The sequence below is a fragment of the Lepidochelys kempii genome, chromosome 2 (assembly GCF_965140285.1).
Source record: "Lepidochelys kempii isolate rLepKem1 chromosome 2, rLepKem1.hap1, whole genome shotgun sequence".
Taxonomy (NCBI): Eukaryota; Metazoa; Chordata; order Testudines; family Cheloniidae; genus Lepidochelys; species Lepidochelys kempii.
In genome coordinates, this window is record NC_136381.1 from 79,670,962 (window position 1) to 79,694,354 (window position 23,393).

The window sequence follows — 23,393 nt, forward strand, 5'->3', positions numbered from 1 at the left end:
GTAATCAACCGTTGTTGTTGCCATACGGATGTTGTGTAATCAGAAATGGGAGACGAGATGGTCTGTGTCATCTCAAATGGGAGGAGAGGTAGCCCTTGTTAGTTTGAATGTGAAGTTTCATGTCTGTAAGACAGTCATTGCATTATGATGAGGTCCACACTGTGAAAATGTTTGTGAAAATGCATCCATATGTTAAGCCATGATCCTTGCGTACTTAACTGCAGATTACTAGGAACCCAGGAAAAGTACCATGACTTGCCCCATTAGACCTTTCAAAGGGCAGAGAAATTTGGAAAAGTCATGGGGTATCCAGAAAAAGCAAAAGTAGATTTTCTATGGTGATTTGGACATAAACAGAATTAAGCAAACTACTCTTGTGATCTGTTGGATGCAGACCTACAACGTAATAAACATGGGAAGTGCACACAGAATTCTGCTGGAAAATGTCACATTAATATTGCAGTGATGTTAAAACTGTTGTATGTAGTATTCTGATGTCTGAATGTGTAGTTATTAAAGGAACTATGATGATGAAACAAAGAAATACAGATGTAACTTTCCAATAAAAAATGAACACCCTATACTACAAATGGAAATAGTAGAAATACTTGTTCATAGAAAATTATACATCTCTTGTAAACATTTGATACTGCTGCAGGCAGTGGTAAAGGCCAAATTCTGCACTGCCTTATATCCTGTGTATTTTCCTTGGTTTTAATGGAATTGCACAGAGTATGAGTCCATTCAAAATTTCACCCAGATCCAGATTCCATTTTTTTTTAGAATGGAATCTTCAGTTTTCCTCTTCTAATGCTCAAAAGAATTCATGAACAAGGCACTAAAAAAATCCTATTAATACTAGAGCGTCTTTGTGAAACCCAGAAAAACAACTTATTTTGCTCCTTTTTGTTTTATTTGTAATTACTTCATTAGATGAAAACTAAATGTGCACGTGGATCAGCCGAAGACATTTGGCTACTTGAGCTTTCGTAAATGTTTAGGTTCCCAGGGTCCTTTGAACCTCCCGGGGAACAGTTCTGCATCCTTATTAGAGGCTGACAATTAAAGGTCTGTTTTCATATAAAAAATAATCACCAAAAATTAGCCAGGCAGACCTTGGAATGCTGTGAGAATTCAAACACTTTGAGATGGCCAACTTTCCTTCATTTGGTTCAATCAATATCAACTTGGGGTCCTTTTTATGTTTAACATTGCCAGGGTAACTTGTGAGTTGGCCTCGTGACAGCTGAGAAGGATTATGCAATACCGTAAAGATGTAATTTAATGCATTGTGGGCCCTGGCAATCATAGTCAGTTGCATAATTAGACAGAGGTTCAGAAATATGTTAAAGGACATTTTTAAAGCAATGTTGTAAATAAGCAGTTTGTAATGTTTAAAACTGATGGAACAACAAGGAGAGAAATGTCATTGCAACTGAAAGACGTTTGATAAGAGCTATTGATACATAGACAGCAATATGATGAATTTTTAGGGGAGCATTCAGCTTTATCCTAGAATATTTTAGATTGCTTTTTTTGTGCCAGGTCATGAGAGAAAGCAATATACTGAACCCTCAGTAATGAACTCTCTTCCTCATTTGCCAACCCCCTTTCATGAAAGGACAAACCCAGAGCTGCAACCCCTGAACACTATGTCACAATGCCACTCCCTCAAGTTTAGCCCCGTGGCTCTCCCATCATGATGGAGGCCTGGTGGGATCAAACCTGTGCTGGCAGGGGGTGAACAGCAGGTGGCTGACCCCTGAATTATGGGGTCCCCTGTTCAACAGCCCTTCTCAGGGTTGGGGAGTGGCGCTGCACCTGGGCATTCCAGGCTGGACGTTGGGGCTGAGCATGGCACAGACTCGGTAGGTGAGGCTCTAGGACCAGTGGCTGCAGCGGGGATCTCTCCATAGAGATTCATGGAGCATACCATATCAGAAATTTCACGGGATGGGGAGTGCCTGATTAAATAAAGTAGTGGTCTTTTGCTCTTTGGAATGAAATATTTCACTGTTCCGAATGCGAAGGGAGGAAAAAGGCTGTCAGAAGTCATAATGTACCTGGCTGTTTGAACACAAGAAACAGCAGCAAGCTATTTTGAGTACTCGTCACCAGAAGAAATATTTCCTTACTGAAACTTCTGTAGCCAGTGATCTTAATCATATGTGCGCCAGAGGTAGTTAAAAATCTGAAGGAATTATGCCAGATTAATCTGCAAACCTCCACAAATATCGCTTTCTCTTGTATGGAGGAGGGGTGATGTAGTGTAAATACTTACGTGCTGTTCTCTGCATATGTTGTATATGTAAAGATGTTTGAAGAATAAATGTTACAGTACATCATGAGAGCAACAACTACTGCATGGCCTTGTATCCAATATCTGTCACATTGTAATACATTTCAGTCTTTATATCCTTCATTCAAGTAAATGTCAATTTTTATTTTATTGATAAATAAACTACCTTGGAAACACTAACATGTGACTGAAAACACTGAGAACTCTGAAAAGCATGGGCTCTGCATATGTTGTTTTAGGTTAAGTAACCTGAGGCTCATATAGGAAGGCTGCTTGTCACAGACTCTTCTAAAACAGCTGGAAATATTGTCTTACCTTTTTTGTGGCAGAAGAAAAATGGCTTTAAAATTATTTAAAAGACAATCCAGTGAATATAAGGACAGAATAGATGCAGTTCTCCAATTCAGTGATCCTAAGGATTTTTAGGGGTTGTCTACACAAACAAGTAGTTTGTGGCAAGATGGGGTGAGAATCTACCACACACTAGTCTGCCACAGACTAACTACCCATGTGCGTTCTGATGACCTGCATTAACAGTTTGATAGAGCATTTTGAGCTAGTCCCAATTCAAAGAGGACTGGATCAAAGTGCTCTAATGAGCTGCTAATGCACGTCAGCTGGGTGCACAGAAACAGTTAATCTGTGACAGGCTAATGGGGGGTGGATTTGCACCCTCGCTTGCCTAGAACTAAATGTCTGTGCAATTAAGTGTCAGCAGGTTGGCAAGAATCCTGGTCTTGGTTCAGACTGGTAAATGTAAGTTGTGATTCAATAAAGTCTCGATCATACATATTTGATCAGTGATGAGGCCTTCTGATTAGTCTGTATTACCAAAAGATGGTTGGATGACACTGCCAGAGCAGTTCAGGAGCAGATAAGTGGATGTCTGGTACAAAATCAATTTGTGGGAGAATCAGCACGGAGATGGGACACCTAACCTGAAATGTAGGAGGTTCCCCTCTTAACTGTAATGAATACATGTATCCAACTTCCAAGTGGAATTAGGATGGGATTAATCTGATGTGTCAGTCATCCTGCTGCTTCTTGTGGAAGTTTGTATCTCATCTCAATGGTATTGGAGAAACCAAGGCTTATAGAACTTGGTGACTTTAATATACATATATGACGGATAAGACTTCTGAATCAACTTAGGATTTCATGGACACCATGACAAACACAGGACTATCACAGGTGGTGGTTGGCTCTACTGTATTCTTGAATTAGCTGCAGGACTGGAATTAAAGGTTGGGTATTGGAAATTTTGATCATCCATTGCCTCCGGTGCTTTGAGTTTGGAGCTCATGTCTCATATCTTCCATTTTTTAAATTGCTGAGCTGGGCAAAATGGTTACCAAAGTCAGCCATGAGAACAGCTGCCATGACATAGCATCAAAACACCAGCGTCTTCAAATGGGCCATAGAATTAAAACATTCATTCCTACTGTTAGTGTCCACAAAAAGACTACACTGTGTGGAGTTAAGGGTGGATGGATGGATGTCTGTATGTGTTTTAGGAGCATGGAAATCAAGGGCCAAATTCTGGTCTCGATAAAGAGAACTCTGATTGTGCTCTTTCGGACTGGGATTCAGTCATAAAATTAGTGTTGTAAGCATAAAAAGTTAGAAATCTCTCTTTTTTTCCAACTCAGAAAGTTCTTATTGTTTATAATGCTTGTTAAAGTGAAAGGAGGTTAGCATTGATTGGAACCAAATATAATACATGGAAGCACTTTGCAAGCTGCTTGATATGGCTGTGCCAGTGTGCTTTAATCCTAATTCACAACATCTCTGCTAATACTGATCTTTGCCTCTTCTGAGATGGCTGCTGATGCCAAATTTATTTGGTAGGTTTCTAATGAGGTCCAATATCAACTAGTGAATAAACAGAGAATGCAATATTCAGTTTGCTTGTGACCTTGAGTTTGACCCCTTTTCTCCCAAAGTGGACAGTCAATGTTTGCCCTGTTTAGCCCACATCATCTTTGCTGGCAGTTCATAAGGATGCTTAAGTGACTGCCATTGTAGTGATAAAAAGAAAAGGAGTACTTGTGACATTTTAGAGACTAACCAATTTATTTGAGCATAAGCTTTCGTGAGCTACAGCTCACTTCATCGGATGCTCATGAAAGCTTATGCTCAAATAAATTGGTTAGTCTCTAAGGTGCCACAAGTACTCCTTTTCTTTTTGCGAATACAGACTAACACGGCTGCTACTCTGAAACCTCTGAAACCTATCATTGTAGTGATAGCATTGTGTTTAAACCACTAAAGAAAAGATGGTACCCAGTTTCTGCTTTTAATTTTCCTTAACTGTGTCTATTAAATTGTCACAGATGTATTTTCAAACTTTCACTTCATCTTTAGGCTTGTTTGAGGTAGATACCATAGGTTTTGATTGACAATGCAATTTGCATCTTGAAGCATCACTTTAAGTACAATGAAATGAAAGGTTACTTGCACAAAACTCACTTTTCCCTCTGGGCTGACTTTAGAAACTCATTGATGTCACTTCCTTCCTCAGTCAGCAAGTGAATTTTTGTTAATTCTCAAGACCAGCTGTCCATGCTGTCAACAGAAAGCTATTAAAATTCCTTTAAAGTGAATCAAAATAGCCTAAAAACAAATATACTAGAAAACAGGAAAGCATCAGTATTCAAAGTCCACAAACCTCAGAGCAAAATAGTGTTGATCCAACCAGAGATTTCAAACGTATTTTCCTAGCAACTTGTATATCATTAAGGAATGTTAAAACACATACTCCTTAATCCTCTATTACCAAAAACCTTACTAGGTTAAAAAAATTAGCCCCAAGATTTAATTCCATTTCTCACAAAGATGATCTCAATAAACCTGGGAATGACTTACCGTAAGTCTCCCCTAAATGATGTTTCCTTTTTTCCTCTCAGAGCTAAAAAATACCATTTACATCTACCAAACAAAAATACTATACCAACATGCAGGAAATAATTATCATAAGATTCATTCTATGGTACGGCCTAAAGTAGTATGTTGTTTTCAGTTTTTCTCCTTAGGATGAGGCTCAATAGAGAAGATCATTTTTCTTATTAATAATACCTTGTGTTACATTTAAAAATTCATAATACTGTTACCCAGTCTTAAAAAATCTATATTTTGTACACTCTATATGTCAGTACAAAGAAATTCTTATGAAAAGGGACACTATTTACGTAACTATTCCTGGAGGAGGGAGTGCTTAATGTCACTCAACAGAAATCCCCTGGGCCAATTAAAGAGTGATACTGACAAGCTGCAAAGGGAGTTCCATCATTATTGGTCTAGAAAACCATGGCTAATATATGTAGAGCTAGATGTAGATGAGGGTGAAATTCTTGGTCATCCACAAAGGATGTGGAGTACCTCCTAGCAGAGAGAGTGTAATTAATCGAGCCACACTTTTGACTGTTACTGTATGGTAGCACTTTGCAAGATAAATTTACTGTCTCTTACCTGAAGGTTGAGACTAGGTTTGATTCTACAAAGATATGTGATTTTTGATAGAAGCATAGAAACTGCCACAATGAAATAAAGAAACCTCTATCCAGGCTGGTATCTTGTCTCCAAAAATACACTATAGGGAAGGTTCAGAGGAAGGTCAAAATAAGTAAATAAAACCATAATTCAACTAACCAATTTGTGTCAAGTTATTATGAGATGGAATTTCTTCATGGCTGTGGCTGGGGAGTAACTTTTGCTGTGTGTGTGTCTCTCTTTCTCACACACACACACACACACACTGAATGTTAATTTTGCTAGTGTAACTGTAGATGTCAGTCTTATTCATGTATGTGGCTAAACTTTATCTAAATATTACTGATCTCTGCGCCATAGTATCCTGCAGCAGTGAATCCCACCAGTTAATTAAGATGATTCATAAAGTATATTTGCTGTTTAACCATTTAAATTTGTCTTCATTTTAAATGTCTAATTTTTTTGTAATGTCTTAATGTAATTAATAGTGTAGAATGACTGGCTTTCTGTCTATACCATTCATTTTATGACATCTTCACTACATCTTTTCTTCTTCTCCTTTCCAAATGAAATAACAATTGTCTTTTTAACTTGTATGGAAGCACCTTCTTGTCCCATTCACCCACACAATGGATGTCTTCCTTTACAATAAAACATCTACCTTTGAAATCAGATCACCAAAATTCAGTGTGGTTGCTAAGATGAGAATGTATCATTGATTTAACTGGGGCTTTCCAGATTTTTAAGGGGAAAAAAATACTCTTCCAAGCAAGGCTTATCTGAGTTTGCTGAACTGGAACCAAGCTTTTTTCTTTTTGCCAAATTGCCTGTAAGTCTTTCTTACAAAGATGGGTACAAAAGTGGCCATCTCCCATTCCTCTTATGCTTTTAAGGTTAAATTGAATATTATTATTAACAGGTTAGCTACCTAATTTTTTTTACTTCCCACCAAATTCTGATAACTATGATCCTGGTATATTACTGCAATCTAGGTTCCATAGTTTCATCACCACATTTAAATAATTTTTTGATACTCGGAGTGACTAACAAAGCCAGTCACCTTGATTGACTTCAGATGTTAGTTTAGAATAGGTGTTTTCCCCATCTTCCTGTGTGGTGAAGATCAATTAAACTGAATTACTTAGCTGCTCTGCAATTTCCTTCTTTCTTTATTTGCCTCATTATGTCTTGGTGGTCTAATGATTCTGATCTCTTTATGCTTTGTTTCATATTATTAGTCTTGATGGTTTTGGTTGGCTTTCCATCAAATTCCCCCTTAGTGCTCTCAATCTCTAGTTTAAATGTTACAGACATTTGCTCCATTCTATTAGTGTTATCACTTTGGCTGGATTTCTTTTTTAAAGATCCTTTTTTAGCCTTGTGTACACCATTCGTTATCATATTGTGTGTTCTGTTTTCCTTGACTGCCTCATTTTTATTGTTACATATGAGATCATTTTATTCACTAAAATATATTACAGCTAATTATTTCTGTTTCTTTTTCTTTCAGTGTCTGGAGAAAAATTACAACAGCAGATAATTAATCAGGTATTTTGCCATTTTTACACACTTTTTTGTTACTCTACATTTTTTTATGTATTCTTGGAGAATTTTAGCAACTTTGAAAGTGAGAAACTCATAGGAGAGGCTAAAGTTAGGCATAAGGCAGGCTGATGGTATGAGGTCCCCCTATCCCGCCCTGCAGATCTGCCTATGCACTTGAGTTTAGTATTGAAACACTTCCTTCTGTCTGAGGCCATGGCCTGTATCTTAAGCAATTATGTGTGCCAGTTTGTCATCATGCTCTGTGACATGGATAAAGCCAGCAGGCAATTTGTCTACTAGGACCAGGTTTGAGAATGCCCAACTGTTGACTTTGTATAAATGATAATTGCACCTATTTGACAGCACAACTTTCTAAAAGTTGGTATGAAACATTTATGCTGTTGAATTACTGCACCATGTGCAAATGATAAACAGTGCATTGCAATGTGAAGTTTTGGGTTGTTTTTTTTAATTACAACTGTAAATTTTGACAACTGCTTTGCGAAACTGTGACATTGCTTGTGACATTGTCATACTCGGAGTCCAGTGGCTGAGCTATAAAGTAAACTAGGTTTAGATTCTACTTTTTATTACTGCATCAATTAGGGGAAAATACTGTTTGCAAAGATAACATTTTAATATTATATTTACTATTTCTGTGTCAGAAGGAATGGGTACATAAATGAAGGTCATTAATAGCAATTCAGAGTATGGCAACTTGCATGTGTTTGAAAATTATACTGAAGTGGAATTGTTTCAGCCAATGAAAGGCCAGGAAAGCTGTAGTTACTTGTTTAGAGCTGGTTGGGAATTTTTCAACAAATCATTTTCCTTCAAAAAAAGCTGATTCATCTAAACTGAAACTGTTCGCAAAACAGGCTTAGGTTTGATGAATTTCCCAGCTCCTTTCCTCCCCTCCCCTCTCCCCCCAATATGTGAAGAAAATAGTTTTGAAATTATCAAAAAAAGTTTGCACATTTTTTAAATGAAAAATTATTTTTTCTGGTTCAAATTGTCTCTTTGGGTTTTTTTTAAATTTAAGCCAATTAGACTAGTTTTTAAAAGGTTGAAATCAAAACAGCATTTTTCAAAATTATTCAAACAAAATGTTTTGGTTGACCTGAGATGAAAAAAAAATCAGTTGTTTTGGTGCAAAATTTTTTTAAGATTTTGAAATTTTGTGCCAATTCAAGACAGGGGAAAAATTTCAAACTTTTGAAAATATTTACAGGATGGAGAAACCATTTCTTGCCCAGCTGTATACATATGCTAAGCAGTACATTTTTTCTGGATGATGAAAGGGTTTATTTTGCTTAATTATATTGTTTTTCCTAAATAACCGCAAAGTATGTAAATCCCTGTACTCTGACTTATTGACTGAAAGGTATAGCCAGTAGTTTGACTGCACTCACGGTTCATTCTTAAAAATGTTCAAAAGATCAAATAACTGAACTTAAGCAGACATATTGTCTAAATAAAAAACAGTACAGTACAAAAAGGAGACATACATATCCACCCTTCTTCAGGAAAGCAATTCTTATCCCATAGCATGTTCACTTCACACAGATGGTGTGCTTTGAAAATATGCATTTAAATAGTTACAGAACTCTCAATATGTCACTAAAATTGAACCCACCAGTTCATAACAGTTCCTTACTTGTTGTTTTGTTCTGTACTTTTCTTATCTCTCTTTTGGATGCTACATTCGAAACCTGTAGTAGGATATAGAATGAATATATCTTGCCTTTGACAAGTTCTCTATTAGCTAATGCCAAAGCTGACTTCAGCTTTGCAAGTGTGAACAGAAATGTGGGAAGAGCATAATATATTCAGTTGGCATAACTTGGCCAACACTTATGTATACAATGTATATTACATTAGTAATGTGTGCATAATACACATTAATGTGGTGTAAACTATGTCTAACATATATGTAGTGGCTAATAAACTGAATATAGAAAAACATTTGCATAATCATTGCACTTTTTAAAAAATGTTATAAAGTAATCATTCAAATCTGTGTACTCTGGCTGCAGTCCTAAAATTAACCATGGATACCTCAATTCTACCTACACTCCATGCCCAGACACCCAGTGTAACCCCAGATATTAATTTTAAAAGGGATTCTGCTAAGTATGACTCAGCTTTTTATGGGGTCCATTAAGAGGATATTACTGAATAGAAAATGGATCAGCAGCTGTGGTGGCCACATTTGATGGAGGTATAGGGAAGGAAAAACCTGACAGCAACAGTCAGTTGGAGCAAAGGAGTGTGTAGCAGCCAATCAGCATGCCAGGGTATGAAGTGCCCTTTTTGGTATGACATTAATTTGAGTATGCTCCCTGTTAACTCATTAATAGCTGTTTCCTGTGGATGATAAACTTAGACTGTGTCCTCAGAATTTATGTAGCTATCAAGAACCTTCCAATTTTCTAGATAACCATAAAAGTATTCATCAGAAACTTCCAGAACTCTACGTTGAGCAAGAATGACGCAGTTTTATTTTAAAACATAATTTATTACATTGACAGAGGGCTGCATTAGATGGCTGACTAGAGACCTAACTCTTGATATATTTTCAGTGGTGTATGGTTTTAAAAAATTAACCTAAACTAAACCCCAATCAAGAAAGGGGTAAACTCTGTTTGACTAGGCTACTGTATGTTCCATATTACAAAGTAGGTTCAGTGTAGGATGTTTCCTTTTACTTATAAGTGTAATGTAGTGATATAACTCATATTTGCTATAATGATCAAGGATGCTTTAGGTGCCTTAGCTGTTGCACCTATGCCTGCTCCTTGTTTGCCATTGCATGCATGATACAATGTAATAACATAGTACTGTCTCCCCTAACTGGAATTGTTTAACTGCCCTATCTGTCTCCAATTGACTTTGGAACATTTACTATTACAGTAGAAATGCATTGCCTTCATATGTATAGTTCATATTGAAATAATGTTGTGGTTTTGAGCTAAAGCTGTATTTCCATTTTAAATACAATCATAGAACCATAGAGTTAGAAGGGTCATCTAGGCTATCCTCCTGGCCAAGGTGTAGGATTTGGTGTGTCTAAACCATGCAAGACAGATGGCGATCCAGACTCTTTTTGAAAACCTCCATGTGAAGGAGTTTCTACCTCTTCCCTAGGCGGTTTGTTCCATTATCCTACTGTTCTTACAGTTAGGAAGTTTTTTTTCCTGAGATTTAATCTAAATCTGCTATGCTGTAGTTTGAACCCATTGCCTCTTGTCTTGCCTTCTGTGGAAAGAGAGAGCAACTTTTCTGCATCTTTTTTATGGCACCCTTTCAAGTATATGAAGACCGCTATCATGTCCACCCTTAGTCTCCTCTTTTCCAAACTAAACACACCTAGTTCCTTCAGCCTTTGCTCACATGGCTTGCATTCAATTTCCTTGATCATCTTTGTTGCTCACCATTGGATCCTTTCCAGTTTCTCTACATCCCTTCTACGCATTGGTGATTAAAACTGGACACTACTCCAGCTGAGGCCTAACCAGTGCTGAGAAGAGCGGTATTGTCACCTCCCATGACTTGCATGCTGTGCCTCTGTTAGTGCAACCCAAAATTGCATTTGCCTTTTTTTTTTTTTTTTGCAACAGCATCGCAATGCTGACTCATGTTGAGGTTGTGAGCCACAAGTCCCAGATCCTTCTCAGCATTGCTGCTGCCAAGCCAGCTAACTACCCCATTCTGTATTTGTGCAATTGGTTTTTCTTCCCTAAATGTTGCACCTTCCATTTGTCTTTGTTTAATTTCATTTTGTAGTCTATAGCCCAGTTCTCTAATTTATCAAGATCCCTTTGAATTTTAGCTCTATCCTCCAAAGTGTTCGAAGTAGCTGTGTGTTATCTGCACATTTGATCAATATGCTCCCTATTCCTACATCCAGGTCATTAATAAAGCTGTTAAATAACAATGAACCCAGAACAGATCCCTGTGGAACCCCACTTGAGACCTCCTTCCAGTCTGACATCATTCCGTTAATAGTTACTCTTTGTTTGTGGTTTTCTAACCAAGTATGTGTCCACTTAATGGTAGTTCCGCCACTAATGGAACTGCTGGTGCCCTGGTCTATATTAATTCCCTTGGAAGATTTCCAAGAATAAACTGGAGAAGATTCATTTTTAATTTACAATCTTATTTTTAAACCTCTTTGAAAAAGTGTAGAAAGCATGAATGTGGTTTGATTCGAAGAAGTGTCACTTTGATTTAAAAAAGGTTAAAATAGGATGGATTCTGATGGCATGACACTTGCAGAAAGATTCTGTTTGTTTTCAGTACAATGTAAAAGATTTCACATGCATGGCCAGATCGTCAGCTTACGTAAATTGGTGCAGTTCTCTTTAAGTCAATGCAGCAGTAGTAATTTAAACTGGCTGAGGATCTGGCCCAGAACTTTTAGTGAGGAAGAACTGGTTCTGTGGAATGTTAATGTGTGACTAAATTAAATTAGAATCCAGGAGGACAAGTGCATGAAATGGGGCGGTGGGCGGGGTTTCCATAACAGGGGAAGGATGATTGAAGAGCAGACAAGAATGGGGAATAGGGTCAAAAAGCTACAAAGCTGCTTCCTCCTTCAGTGAGCCCCTGCTTGGTTAAATTCTGACTTAACAAAGACAAATTTTGGACAGCTAGGTCCAAATGCTAACCACTCTTAGGCCCTGAGAAGTCCATTGCAATCAACCCACTCATGGATTTCTATATTTTCTACAAGGTCATTAGCGCTCTCTAGTTTTTAAGCAAATTTTGGTGAAATATGTATAAATGTAAAATCAAGGCTCCATCCTCCTCCGGACAAAATATTTATTTACAGTTTGCCACCTTCACTGACTCTTCTTCCACTTGATCTTCAGCCAACTGCTGGCTTTCTCAGCCACCTCTTTTTGTCCATATTTGTTTTATTTTTTTAGCATTGCCACTTCCAAGATCCTTCCACAGCAGTGAGTCACCCATAAATATTTTGCTTTCTGCTTTTGTGTACCCTACTCTATACTACCTTGGCAACCTAACTTATATCCTGGTGTCTGTGTACAGCCCAAGAAGCCAAGATGTGTGTTAAGTACCACTGTGGAAAAGGAAAGGAGACAGAATATGCCTTGCACTTAAGACCTACTTTTAGTAGCAGTAATAACAACCCTGTGCAAGAAATATTTTACAGCCTGCCTGTTGAAATTTGTGTTCAAGTCAGTCCTTGGGCATCTAGTCCTGCATGTCCCATCCTTCACTCTCAGAGTGTTTGCAGAGTTAGACTATCACGGTAAATATGAAGTTTTTCTATGAACTATTATAAGTTCATTACATACAATATTTTGTGGGATTGACCCTTTCCAATTTAGTCCAGATTTCTTGCATCTCCAAACTCACTGCTCTGATCTTCCTCAGTTCTTTTCTTTTTCTCTACCTTTGTTTGAAACCCATTTAGAAAAAAATGAATCCATATCCTCCCATATGGAAATGAAGCTACTGTGATTTTGGTACTGCACTATTATTTCTGTGGTTATGTAGCTGACATCCCAGCTTTGAGTCCCCATTGTTCATTGCTACTTACTTAATTCCCCAAAAAGTAGGGGCTTGAGGATATGCCTGAGACAGAACTCAGCACTACATCAGAGCCAGTACTGTTAGTCCTCTAAATCAAAGTAACCATTCTTTTGTTTCCTTGTATACCATTTTCTCCACTGGACTTGAATGTACACAATACCTGGCAAGGTAGGCTAGTTCTGCCCTGGAAAGAGACCAAACCTGTAGATGGAATTCTAATACCCCGGCATGTATCATCCTCTTGCTTCCAGACTGGTCAAAGCGGCAAGTGATATGACTTGGCTGTATAACTATCCTATCCATTCTGAGTTTAGAACAGTCCCTCATTGAAGAAAACAATGTGTAATATGGATATGGTATTCTCTTCATTGTGCAATGAAAATGGCCTAGTCCTGTGGCTTAATCATAACTAACCATTCTATCTAATAAGAAAAGGAGTACTTGTGGCACCTTAGAGACTAACCAATTTATTTGAGCATAAGCTTTCGTGAGCATCCGATGAAGTGAGCTGTAGCTCACGAAAGCTTATGCTCAAATAAATTGGTTAGTCTCTAAGGTGCCACAAGTACTCCTTTCTTTTTGCGAATATGGACTAACACGGCTGTTACTCTGAATTCTATCTAATAATATTTCTGCCTCAAAGAGGGGTTGTGATTTATCTAGCTCATGTTTGTACAGCACGTTAAAGATGTGTAGCATTGTGTATGGGTAAATATTAAGTGTTAGTATGAATTTCTTGGTGTAAGACTGCATATAGCCAGAGATGTGTTTAGGCTCCTCGCCAGCCTGGGTTCCTATACAATCTTATTTATCTTTTTTTACATTTTTTTATTTAAAGATAAAGTCATCTAACTTTACTGAAACACAAAGTGTGATTGAGAGAAAATGTATATGCATTGAGACCTCTAGAGAATTTACTCTCTCTTTCAAGGCAATTTGGGGGAAGTGGAATTTGTCATTGCTGAATTTATATCAGTATTCTTCATTTGAACCTAGTTTTCATTTGATCCTCTTAGTGCTATTTCTAAAAGAACAGAATGTCTTGTTTCTGCAGATGGATAAGTGGGTTTACCTGCAGATAAGAATGGAATGGTCTCTTTACCAACAAAAGTTCCCTGTGAAACCTACCACATCCTCAACTAATGTGGAAAATATCACTGTATTCATAGAGCTGCTGCATTGCATTATGTGCCTCTCTTCTCAAAAGAGCTTCTCCCCTCCCCCCATTTTGTATACTTTTGCTTTTTTGTGGCCTTAATGTTCACAGTCAAAAATATGCTCTTAGAAAGACTGATGAAGATGATTTAGGTCTTGATTCAAATCCCACATGGCTACAATTAGGCTGTTTCACCATACTTTATACATTATGGGCCCAGTTTTTAAACACTGGTGCCCTAATAGGACATCCAAATGCCATGTGTGGATATTCAGAACATCACTTAGGTGCATTTATTGTCAATTTAGACAGAGAAGAGCTTATCTGAGTGCCCAAATCTGGGGTTTGGATGTATTGTTAAAATGTTAATATTTGGAAATTAGGCTCTGTTTTTAAATGTATTCGATATTGATACAGTTATTAAATGTTATGTACTGAATTATTATCCAGGTTTTTTTGTTAAATACTAGATGGGTTAAAGTGTGTCTGTGAAAAATAGTTAGTTGCTTGTAAAGTAAAATGTGATCAAAAATACCTGCCTGCTTTGAGTTATGAACATGCAAGAAAAAGAGATAGCATTTATTTTTGTTTTGAGGTTTGTTTGTTTTTATTTTTCCTAATATGACCAGTATTTTAAAGGTTATTTCTTAACCTAAGTACAGTGAGTAAATGACTTCCAGAAATACATTTATCAACAAATGGGAGTCATCCATAGCTTAAAGCACAGAGGGAAGTAAAATGATCTAAACAGAAAAAAGAGAGATTACATATTAATCTCATCTGTTTAGCTTAAATAAAAGATTAACGTGTAACATACTAAACTTCCTGACTCAAGATTACCTAAAAACTTATTCTTTCCTAAGATCTAAGGTCTTTATATACATATAATTGGGGTGTGCGCTGTATGCCAACTACCGCATTGTAGACATACAAATATTTTTGCTTGCCTAGAGCACTACAGTCATCTCTATAGTATTTTCCATAATGAAACTCAAATCATCCTCTTATCTGGTGTCAAAATTTCATTTGATGTTGCTTAGGCGACTTTTCTCTGCTTATGGATTTTAGCCTTGTATAGAGAAAAGAATGCAAGTTTGATAAACAACACTGGTCAAATATATTGACCTACTAGTGAGTCTGAAATGAAAATGCAACAAGCTAAAATCATACACAGAACTGATGGGTCTCTTTTGCACTGATTCAGATGTGGTTTACTGGATAGCGATATATGCTGGTGACGTGAAAATCACAATGATAATTTGACATATAGTGATCATATGCAAAAGCTGGTGGTTGTATTGGATTAATGGATCAGGTTTTCTGTGAGCTAGTATCTGTATTTCCTATAATGAGCATAGAGAAATACAAGGGAGAATACTGCAGATACTGAAATAGCTGTGTTTTTTTTGTAAAATTGTGACGATTCTCAGAAATACCACTTCCTATTAGTTGGCAGCATCCTGATATCAGAAAATTCTGGCCGAGTAATGTTACAGAAATGTTACAGAAATAGTGTTGAACCACTTGTAACAGACTTAGTTACATTGTATTTTGAAAATATATATTATTACACACACATAATCTATGTTAAAAAGAAATTAAGGATGCAAAGTCAAGCACTCATTTAGGAAATGCCAGAGTTAAGGTTGCTCCGGCAACCTTAATTTGGCCTGCTTTTGCAAATGCATTATGGTAAAGCCTTTAATTACATGGTCACATGCTATTGTTTCCATAGTATCCCTACCTCATTCAAAGCACAGAATGGATGGTGCTCACTTAATGAGCAGCTATTCATTATTTTGTTTTCTACTCATTGTTTAAGGTGTGCTCCAATACCTTATTTACTGCACTCTGTTCAAACCCTGCTCTGAAGACAGAGTTATTAATTTCCTCATGGGGGGTTTTTTATGGTGCTTGTCACTATGGAAAGTGAGTGCTTCACAAACATTAATTAATTTATCTTCACCTCTGTAAAATGGGGAACTGAAGTACAGAGAAATTGAGGTCCAAATTATCCACTGATTCTGGGTGCCCAATTTGTGATGCCTGGGATCTAAGTTTTCAGAGTGCTTATCATCATATAGCATTTTATGCATTCAAAGTGCAGCTCCCATTGACTTCAGTCGCAGCTGTGAGTGCCCAGCACTTCTGCAAATCAGACCCCAGGGTCTGAAGTTGGGCACCAAGAAAATGAAAACAAAGTTAGTGACCACCTGCTCAGCCCCAGGCAGGTGCATGCCACAGTGGATGGAATCTTTGTGGAATTTAGCTGTTAAACTCTAGCAAGTTTCAGTTGAGCATATGCGAACTGCAGTTTTTCAGAGGCTTATAATTTGGTCAAATTTGGGTGGATTTTCACAAAGAGAACAAAATGCGCATCCCTGACCCAAAGAGCACCTCCTTGCCAAATTTCAAGTCCCTGCTCCAAAGCATGGCAGTGCTAGAGCTTTTCAAACACAAGATTGCCAGAATTGTTTAACATGGACAAAACAGTGTATTTTAGCCTTGTTCTCAGAAGTGTCTGAACATTTTTGGTTGAAATTATTCAACATTCACTCTGAGGCACACACCTAGCATGGAAAATATCAGCCCAAATGGTTAGTCTGGTGAAGTTATAAGCAACTGCAAGCAGGATCTTATCATGGAAAGTATCGGGCAACCTTATCAGTGTTTTAAATAAATATATCAAACACTATCTACTCTTCATACCCATGCCCATTTCATTGCTGCTCTGCTTTGTTTTTCTCATGAACCTGAAACAAATACCAGTGGGGGTTCCAGCATCTGAATTACCATGCTAAAGTTATAGAAAATTCAAACTACCTTCCCTTGTATCTGTGCAAAGGTGTCTCCACCCCCCACCCCCAAATCTTTTTGAATGTGAATTTGGTGTTACTTAATATTCATTTAAGTCCTCTTACATTTACAGAATAGGAACAGTCCAAGCAACAAGAGAACAAATTTACTTAGACTAGATGCCTCAGCTCTGATCGAGAGGAGAGTTCACATGTTGATTCATTGATGTTGGTGCTTCTGCCGAGGAGTGCCAACAAAGATACCAATTAATATATATTATAATGGAGGATTCTGTGATATGGCTACCCAGTTCCTATATTCTTATCTCCTTACTGCCACTGTTATAGCTGAGTGCTGTACTAATTAATATAACACTGCTGCAAAGTAGATGGTATCATCCCCATTTTATAGCTGCGGCAAAGGTGTGAATTAAACCCAGATCTCTTGAGTCCCAGGCTTAACCACAAACTATCTTTCCTCCCTCTTGATTGAAACCACTAGCTCATTTTATACAGACCCGTGGAAGCTTTTGAATGGTAACAACATTTCCACAACACATCCCCTGTGCCAGGTTAGAACAAGTGACCTAGACAAGAAAAGCGCAGCATCCTATTTCAAGTCCCTTCCACTTGGTGTCTGTCCACAGAAATGTGAAACAAAAATGTTCCTCTGTAAAACACAGTTTGGTACACTGGTGGCTGTTCCCCTTTGAATTTGTAAGCAGAGTTTTTGGAAAAATTAGAATTCCAGGGAAGACTGGCAGAAAGACAGCTTCACTGACAAGTGACTGAGAGGTATAACCAGAGGGGATGAGAAGAGAGTAGAGAACAGAAGGGAAGTACTGACTGGGGACATGACGAGGGAAGGTGTCAGGACATGTGTAGGCCTGGTGAGGCTTGAGAAAAGAGTACCACCAATTCTCCTTCCCTTCAGTGCAGCCCTTGATTTATATATAGCTTGCATAAGCCAGTGGTTTTCATCCTGTGCTTTTTTAGAATGAGTATTGTCAGAGACTTACCCTTAATAAACTGTAAGTAAGTGAAGTTAATAAGATACCAAAGAGTAGCAATCTTTTACCTTACGTCTGTGACGAACTCTTGGTCAGTCAGTCTCTTTCAAGAGCTATTATAGGGATTTGTTTAGGCTCATTAACACTAGACTGCAGAATTTCTATGTGAGAAATGTGTATATTTTTTTATTGGGTTTGTTGTAATAATTGTTTTCTGACCATTGCCAATTATTCTTGGCAAATATTGTCCTAGTACAAAAAGACTGTGAATAGCCACTACTCTTAGCAGGCTTATAGAATTTGTTTCTATGTGTATATAATAGCAGTGGCTTCAGTCTGATATGTTGGAGGCAGGTGCTATGCAAGCCCTCCACATACCGCTGCTAACGCATCTTAATTCTGACCCCTGCTATCACAATCCTGGGCCTTTACTGAGGAGAGAGTTCTAATTATGAAATGACCACATAATTTAGCACAATTTAAATAAATGAAGACTGGGAAAAAACTACCAAACTAATTTTTACCTGTGACCTACATCAGGTTTAGAACCCAGGTAAAGAAGAATGTACAATACCTCAGTGACCTAACCAGTCCCCTCCCTGCCCCCCCATTGGAAGCATTCTGGAGAGTCTTTGTATATACATTTTTTCAGCCCTTACTAAGCTTTCATAGCGCTTGAGAATATCTTGGACTGAAACTCTTAATTGGAAACAATAAGTTTATGACCCACTATGGAACACAACAGGAAAAGGAAATCAAATTAACGAAGCAACAAAAAGAAGCTTACATATTTACACAATACTTTTCTTGTTCTCGGAACTTCCCATGTCATCATTTTCCCCCAAGTCTTTGTTCACCACCATATCTGTTTGGAGCCTTTTTCTTCTTCTCAGCTTGCTAAGAGGGGACCACTTTCAAGTGACTCTTGCTGCATGTAAGTTGTTCTTGTGAAGTGTTACCTGAGGCTCCTCTGAATCGCTCAGCCCATCCTGCTCCAATGGAGTATTCACTCCTGTCACAAACGCTTCAGCATTGGTCCCTACATTTTTGTTCTCAGTTTCTGAGGTAACCAGGTTGAAATCCTGTCATCTTCTTGTAGCTCCTTTGAGTGTCCTAAGGGATAACTTTGATCTTGGTTTTGAGTCCCAAATGGACCATTTCTTGACTCAGAACTGAATAAAGTCCATAGCAAGGTTATAGTCACCTCAGGAAGTCTATCCTTTCTCTTGATTTGATGGAAACAAGCCAGCTCTCCAGTTGTAAAAAGTTCCCCCATATGATCGTCCATCATACTACTTAAAACTCTTATACTTTATCTAAGGGTATTCAAATGTGCTCTGTCAAACATATTTTTGTATTGTGTATATATAGTCCAAATTATCCAAATTCCTTTGTTCCTCTTCCAAAGCGTTAGGGACCTCAGCTGCTGATCAAATACAAGGAGTCATGAGGTACCATTATACCTCTTGATTTCTCTTTTTATTGAGTTTTGAGAAACACTGAAATCATCGGGTACCATTAGTCAGACTCTATCTTAGGCAAAAGCGTGAGCAAGAACGTCAGTAACCATGCTCCCCATTGGAGATACCCGCACCCCCAAGATGTTAGTCCCCTCACTGCCTTAGTGGGGACGCTCCTTTTACCAAAAGCACCATATTTTTATGTTGTTTCTGTGTTTTATCAAATAAAATTCTCTCAGAGGTTGGTTAAGGGTTTTGTAACCCCACAGTGTCCAGTTATTTTAGTATCATTGCATAACTTTAATACTAGTTATATAGATTCATCTACCTGCAGCCAGTGCCTGGTGTGTTTCCTATTGCCTATACAAAATTGCATCTTCTAAATTCCAGACTTTTCCACTGTGACCAAAAGCATTTACTTTCCTCTGTATTCTGAAAGAACACTACTATATTCCACAATGGTTGTGGTTCTCTTCTATTGCGAAATTCCGTTGTTTCACCACCATTCACTGTGGTATCTGAATGCCACGTGAATTTACAATCTTTCACTGGTGCAATATTCCCTGCTTCGGGACTCTTTCACTCTTAGATTGCAGCACTCTCGTGAATCCTCCCCATTCTTGGGCAAAAACTTGGTCTCAGTCTCTAAATATATGCATCTGTCTAATATGAAAGGGTAATTTTTTTTTTTAAATCATGGATGAGACCAAAGTGGAGGGCAATCAAGTGCCTTTTTGTAATTCTTTAAATACTAAATTGCACTCTGCCAACCACTAAAAAGGCTGTCCTTTTCACTGAATTCTATACAATAGTTTTACAACTGACAAATGGAGAAATAAGAGCAGAGCCTTTTAAGACTCTTTCCATCTGTGAGAGTTTGAGGCAATATAGAGCTGGCTGATTCCCCAATGACCTTTTTGGAACCTCCTTCCTCACTGATCATATGGCAGGGTAGGCTACTTCTTCTTGAAACTACTTGCATATCTGTAGGCTCAGTTTCAAAATGGTATTCACAAGCTTTATACCATCCAGTACTCTCTCTGTAAATAATTACAAATTCATGGGTGTAGTGCATAATCTAAAGAGGCAGCAGTACTTTATATTTGAAATAGCCCCAAAACTGCCAATTTTCAAAACCCCGAGTTGAGAGACATTGTGGAAAATGAAAACAACTACCTTGTGTATCATCAAGTTGTGGCAAAGGTTAGAAATCCTTTAACAGTGACTTCATTGTTTTCCTATAGACCTCACAAACTCCAGTGCTCTTAGGAGAGATTTTTAAAACACGGGCCTCCTTTTTTTGCACCTGCTGCAACACCTCCACACACACACTAATCCACTGATTCCCAAACTAGGGGTTGAAACCCCAAGTGGGGTTGCACCATCAGCCGAGAGGGTCACGGTGATCCCAACTGTGCGGAGGAGGCCATTTTGCTCACATGTACGGTGTGGGCAAGATCACGCTGCAAAATGGCCTCCTCCGCACAGCATGACCTTGCACGTACAGGGCATGCAACGTCACACTGTGTGGAAAATGCCATTTTGTATTGACATACTTCCTGCTGTCTGGGATCGTGGGAAGCAATAAAGCTGAAAATGCAGTCAAAATGTTTGGAAACCGCTGCACTAATCCTTTCAGAGTAGCTGCCTAAACTGTCACTGAGTCCCTGCTCACAGCCACTTAAATCCTGTCTGCGCGAGGAAGTGTTCTAAACATTTCTCACCATTGCTACACAGAGTTCAATTCCAACAATGTTCGGAACTTCGGGAGCCCTAGTGTGGTCAGCCCACCACCTGCTAATACCGTTTTAAGCACTGTGCTGGCAAGTCTTGCTCTGGGCAGCTCTAATAAACCCAGTGTTTAAATTGGCTTCAGTAGCTGTCAGCTTGTCTACACGAGGGCTCTCAACATTGCTAACGCCAGAAAAGGGCCTAAGGGTTAAAGCCAGCAGGGTTGGGCAGGTGCATCAACCTCCCTACGTACAGCTGTTCTGAATCTCAAAAAGATACTCATTTCGACTGACTTACTGGAGCCCTTGTGGTTAAGAGGAGCTGCTGTTAACTAGCTCAGTTTAAAAGCATATATTGCTCTCATCAGTTAACCCAACTCATAAATACATTAGATGTCTAAGAGTGACTGTAAACCTGTTCTGTGAGTTTCCTTCCCCATCTCAAATAGAGCTGCTAGCACAAAACGTATTTTTCATACCTCTACTGCTTTTGCCACAGTAATAATGCTTTAAGTGAATGGGGTCAGCCATGCCGAAATATGCTTTAAATTTTCATTCTTTTAACGTTTACAGGATTCCAAGCTCCCACACCCAGAGGAGCTTGCCACGGCACCAAAAAATCAGAGTGTTGCTGCTAACCTTAACAAGCGACAGACAACTGTAATCATGGGCAGACACTCACAGGAGAAAGCCACTCCTTTTGGTGAGATAGCCAGCTCTTTGGTGAGCCGATTATCTGAACCGCAGAAGATGACTAAAGCCCTTCTAAAACAGCTTAAACAAGTGAATTTACCAACAGTGATGCGCCCTTTAAATAAGAGTTTAATCAAAGATGACAGATGGAAAAACATAGATGAAGCTCAAGAGAAACGCAGATATTTTCTTTATGACTTCTGTAAAAAATACAGTAGTGAGAACCGGCTTAGAACCCATCTAGTGCGTATGGTGTCCAGAATATACGTGGAGGATAGACACAAAATCTTATACTGTGAAGTGCCTAAAGCAGGCTGTTCCAACTGGAAAAGGGTTCTGATGGTGCTTAATGGACTTGCCTCTTCAACATTCAGTATTAGCCATGATGCCGTGCACTATGGAAAGCATCTAAAGAAATTGGACAGTTATGACTTAAAAGGGATACAGACACGTTTAAATACCTACACCAAGACCATATTTGTACGTGACCCCATGGAAAGATTGGTGTCTGCATTCAGGGATAAATTTGAACATCCAAACAGCTACTACCACCCAGTGTTTGGAAAGGCAATCATTAAGAAATATAGACTTAATGCACGTGAAGAGGCCCTGAAAACCGGATCAGGCGTGAAGTTTGAAGAATTCGTCCGATATTTGTTAGATTCCCATCGCCCAGTAGGGATGGACATACACTGGGAGCAGATTAGTAAACTCTGCCATCCCTGCCTCATCAACTATGATTTCATAGGGAAATTCGAAACGCTAGAAGAAGATGCCAATTACTTCTTGCAACTGATAGGTGCTCCAGCAGATCTGAAGTTTCCTAATTTCAAAGACAGACATTCCTCCGATGAAAGAACAAATATGGAAGTAGTGAGACAATACTTAAAGGAGCTGTCAGGTTCAGAGAGACAGTTGACCTATGATTTTTATTACTTGGATTATTTAATGTTTAATTATACAATGCCAATTGTATAGCTCTGAATGATTTCAAAATTCCATCAGACATTTAATGATTTTGGCCTCAGACCAGCAACTGTAATATTACCATACAGTTCTGAGTGGAAGAAATGTAACTACTAAGTGTAATTGTCTTGACTTAGTGGAGATTTTATAAATGAAAGTGACACCAATTGAGACAAAATTGTTGGAGCAATGCACAAAAGAGACCTATAAACTATCTAATTTGCAATAAAAGGTCTGAAAAAAGCTGCTTTTGAATATGGATTATATTGTGGAAGCAGTAATCCAGCCAGCTGTTTCATTAGCTCAGCTAATGTTCTTGTAATGGTTGAAAAACATTCAAAATAGCATGGCCTTGTGTGTGTCTATATAGGAATAATGTGTCGAGTGTTTTGAATGTATATTTTTTGCTGTCTGTGGCATATTAATAAAAATCATTGGCTAATTCTGTAAGACATATATAGTGTTATCAGTGGCAGTGATGTACCCATTTATCACCTACTCACCTCTTGGCATTTTAATTTTTAAATAGAAATCCATCATGTGATGTAAACTATGATCCAAATCCTGAACCTAGTGGCCATCCTCGGTGTCTGGGCAGAATCATAGAGTGGAGGCTGTGGAACATCTGCAGAGGTTTTCTGTGGAGGTAACATCAGTTCAATGGCTATTATCCACCTCCACCGACAGT

The 23,393-nt window shown here is 38.3% G+C and overlaps 1 protein-coding gene across 1 annotated transcript in view; it reads left to right on the top strand.

Annotated features, from left to right (window-relative positions):
- Positions 1 to 23,116, top strand: part of CHST9 (carbohydrate sulfotransferase 9) — a 113,942-nt gene extending 90,826 nt beyond the window's left edge. The window contains exons 3-4 of the mRNA XM_073329421.2: positions 7,299 to 7,336; positions 21,620 to 23,116. Of these exons, the coding sequence (XP_073185522.1) occupies positions 7,299 to 7,336; positions 21,620 to 22,717 (1,136 nt within the window). The 3' untranslated portion in view covers positions 22,718 to 23,116. The remainder of the gene's footprint in view (positions 1 to 7,298; positions 7,337 to 21,619) is intronic.
- The last annotated feature ends 277 nt before the right edge of the window (positions 23,117 to 23,393 follow it).